Source organism: Chondrus crispus, genomic scaffold (assembly GCF_000350225.1).
Source record: "Chondrus crispus Stackhouse genomic scaffold, scaffold_68, whole genome shotgun sequence".
Lineage (NCBI taxonomy): Eukaryota > Rhodophyta > Florideophyceae > Gigartinales > Gigartinaceae > Chondrus > Chondrus crispus.
The window spans coordinates 211,302-213,980 of record NW_005178626.1 but is presented as its reverse complement, the minus strand read 5'-3'; the positions used below and the strand labels follow the sequence as shown (position 1 = coordinate 213,980).

Sequence of the window (2,679 nt, the reverse complement as noted above, 5' to 3'; positions counted from 1 at the left end):
ATGGTCTCGTACAGAGGACGTGGTCGTTGTCTCTCGGTGCCCGTCCCAACACAACATATCGCGAGAGAGAGAGAGAGAGAGAGACATGGTTATGTTGGGTCAGAGCCCGTGAGTCCGCTGCGCAAATTCCGAAATCTATTCAAAAACCTATGCGTTCATGGCCGAAATTTGCCCGTTATTTTCCAAAAGGTGGCGAAATTTGTGACAAACATGATAATTAGTAGTTCGGGAGAATTGATTGAAAAATGCGGTGAGGTTTCATTTTTTGGTCATTGCTGAAAGAAAAAATATAAAACGTGCAATAGACCTGCGGTGGAGATGGTCTAAAAACGAACCATAAACAACTTCTGTTGTCATTCCCATCTCTACTTTGGCCTTACCCCGACCTACGGAGGACTGCCACGAACAACAAAATGCCCAGAGGAAAGAAATTGACTCGCTCTCAGCAAGATCAAGCCCTAGCTTGGCACAATGAAGGCATTTCTAAATCTGAGATTGCCAGGCGCGTGGGTAAGTCCCGGAAAGCAATCCACACATTTTTACAAGACCCGCAGGCGTACAACAACAAACACGCCGGTGGCCGCCCGCCCAAGATATCTCCTGCCGACACTCATCGTCTTATAAGTGAGGCATCCAAGGGGGACAAAAGCGCGGGGACCTTGAAAAGAGAGCTTCAACTTTCTATTTCAGAGCGTCGTGTACAGGAGATACTATTGAGCAGCGGAGTACGACAGAACAAAAGGGCCAAAATCGCGAAGGACAGTGAATCCATGGTGTGTCATGGAGACATGATGCGGGACGGGGCAGGCGGCGTCGCTAGCGACACGGATCGAGCGACAGAGTTCTACGAGCAGGCGATCAAGGAGTTTGACGACGTCGGTGCGATGGTGGACTTCGGTTTTTTGCTCCAAGAAGGTGCCGAAGGAGTCGAGCGTAACGCCGTGCGAGCAGCAGAGCTGTATGAGCGCGCTATCGAGAAGGGTGAGGACGTCAGGGCGATGCACAACCTCGGTGTTTTGCTCCAAGAAGGTGCGGAAGGAGTAGAGCGTAACGCCGTGCGAGCAGCAGAGCTGTATGAGCGCGCTATCGAGAAGGGTGAGGACGTCGATGCCATGGTGAAGCTCGGTGTTTTGCTCAAAAAAGGTGGCGAAGGAGTAGAGCGTAACGCCGTGCGAGCAGCAGAGCTGTATGAGCGCGCTATCGTGAAGGGTGAGGACGTCAGTGCGATGTACAACCTCGGTGTTTTGCTCGAAGAAGGTGGCGAAGGAGTAGAGCGTAACGCCGTGCGAGCAGCAGAGCTGTATGAGCGCGCTATCGTGAAGGGTGCGGACGTCAGTGCGATGTACAACCTCGGTGTTTTGCTCGAAGAAGGTGGCGAAGGAGTAGAGCGTAACGCCGTGCGAGCAGCAGAGCTGTATGAGCGCGCTATCGAGAAGGGTGACCACGTCAAGGCGATGATTAACCTCGGTGCTTTGCTGAACCAAGGTGCGGAAGGAGTAGAGCGTAACGCCGTTCGAGCAGCAGAGCTGTATGAGCGCGCTATCGAGAAGGGTGACCACGTCAGAGCGATGTACAACCTCGGTTTTTTGCTCCACGAAGGTGCCGAAGGAGTAGAGCGTAACGCCGTGCGAGCAGCAGAGCTGTATGAGCGCGCTATCGAGAAGGGTGAGGACGTCGATGCCATGGTGAACCTCGGTGTTTTGCTCGCAGAAGGTAGCGAAGGAGTAGAGCGTAACGCCGTGCGAGCAGCAGAGCTGTATGAGCGCGCTATCGAGAAGGGTGACCACGTCAAGGCGATGATTAACCTCGGTGCTTTGCTCGAAGAAGGTGGCGAAGGAGTAGAGCGTAACGCCGTGCGAGCAGCAGAGCTGTATGAGCGCGCTATCGTGAAGGGTGAGGACGTCAGTGCGATGTACAACCTCGGTGTTTTGCTCGAAGAAGGTGGCGAAGGAGTAGAGCGTAACGCCGTGCGAGCAGCAGAGCTGTATGAGCGCGCTATCGTGAAGGGTGAGGACGTCAGTGCGATGTACAACCTCGGTGTTTTGCTCGAAGAAGGTGGCGAAGGAGTAGAGCGTAACGCCGTGCGAGCAGCAGAGCTGTATGAGCGCGCTATCGAGAAGGGTGACCACGTCAAGGCGATGATTAACCTCGGTGCTTTGCTGAACCAAGGTGCGGAAGGAGTAGAGCGTAACGCCGTTCGAGCAGCAGAGCTGTATGAGCGCGCTATCGAGAAGGGTGAGGACGTCGATGCCATGGTGGACGTCGATGCCATGGTGAACCTCGGTAATTTGCTGAAACAAGGTGCCGAAGGAGTGGAGCGTGACGCGGTGCGAGCCGTGGCATTGTATGATCGTGCAATGGCGAAAGGAAATTCCGGTAACGCGACTTGCAATCTTGCGATGACGTTGAGGGACGGAGCGGAAGGGGTGGAGCGCAATGCGGTGCGTGCGGTGGAGCTGTTTGAGATAGACATCAAGGAACGGAAGCAGAGCAAGTCAATGGTGTGTCTTGGAAACATGATGCGGGACGGGGCGGACGGGGTGGCCCGCGACACGGATCGGGCGATACAGTTGTACGGGATGGCGGTCGAGGAAGACAACAACGCGGAGGCGGTAGCCCAACTTGCGGCGTTGCAGCGGGACAGATCAGACGGCAGTACGCGGGACGAGGGTGAGTGAG

General features: G+C 54.9%; 1 protein-coding gene across 1 annotated transcript in view; it reads right to left on the bottom strand.

The window, feature by feature from the left end:
• Positions 1-618: 618 nt before the first annotated feature.
• Positions 619-2,679, bottom strand: part of CHC_T00009183001 (hypothetical protein) — a 2,194-nt gene continuing 133 nt past the window's right edge. The window contains exons 2-5 of the mRNA XM_005710809.1: positions 2,280-2,621; positions 1,328-1,691; positions 733-1,133; positions 619-658 (exon numbers count right to left, since the gene is read on the bottom strand). Of these exons, the coding sequence (XP_005710866.1) occupies positions 619-658; positions 733-1,133; positions 1,328-1,691; positions 2,280-2,621 (1,147 nt within the window). The remainder of the gene's footprint in view (positions 659-732; positions 1,134-1,327; positions 1,692-2,279; positions 2,622-2,679) is intronic.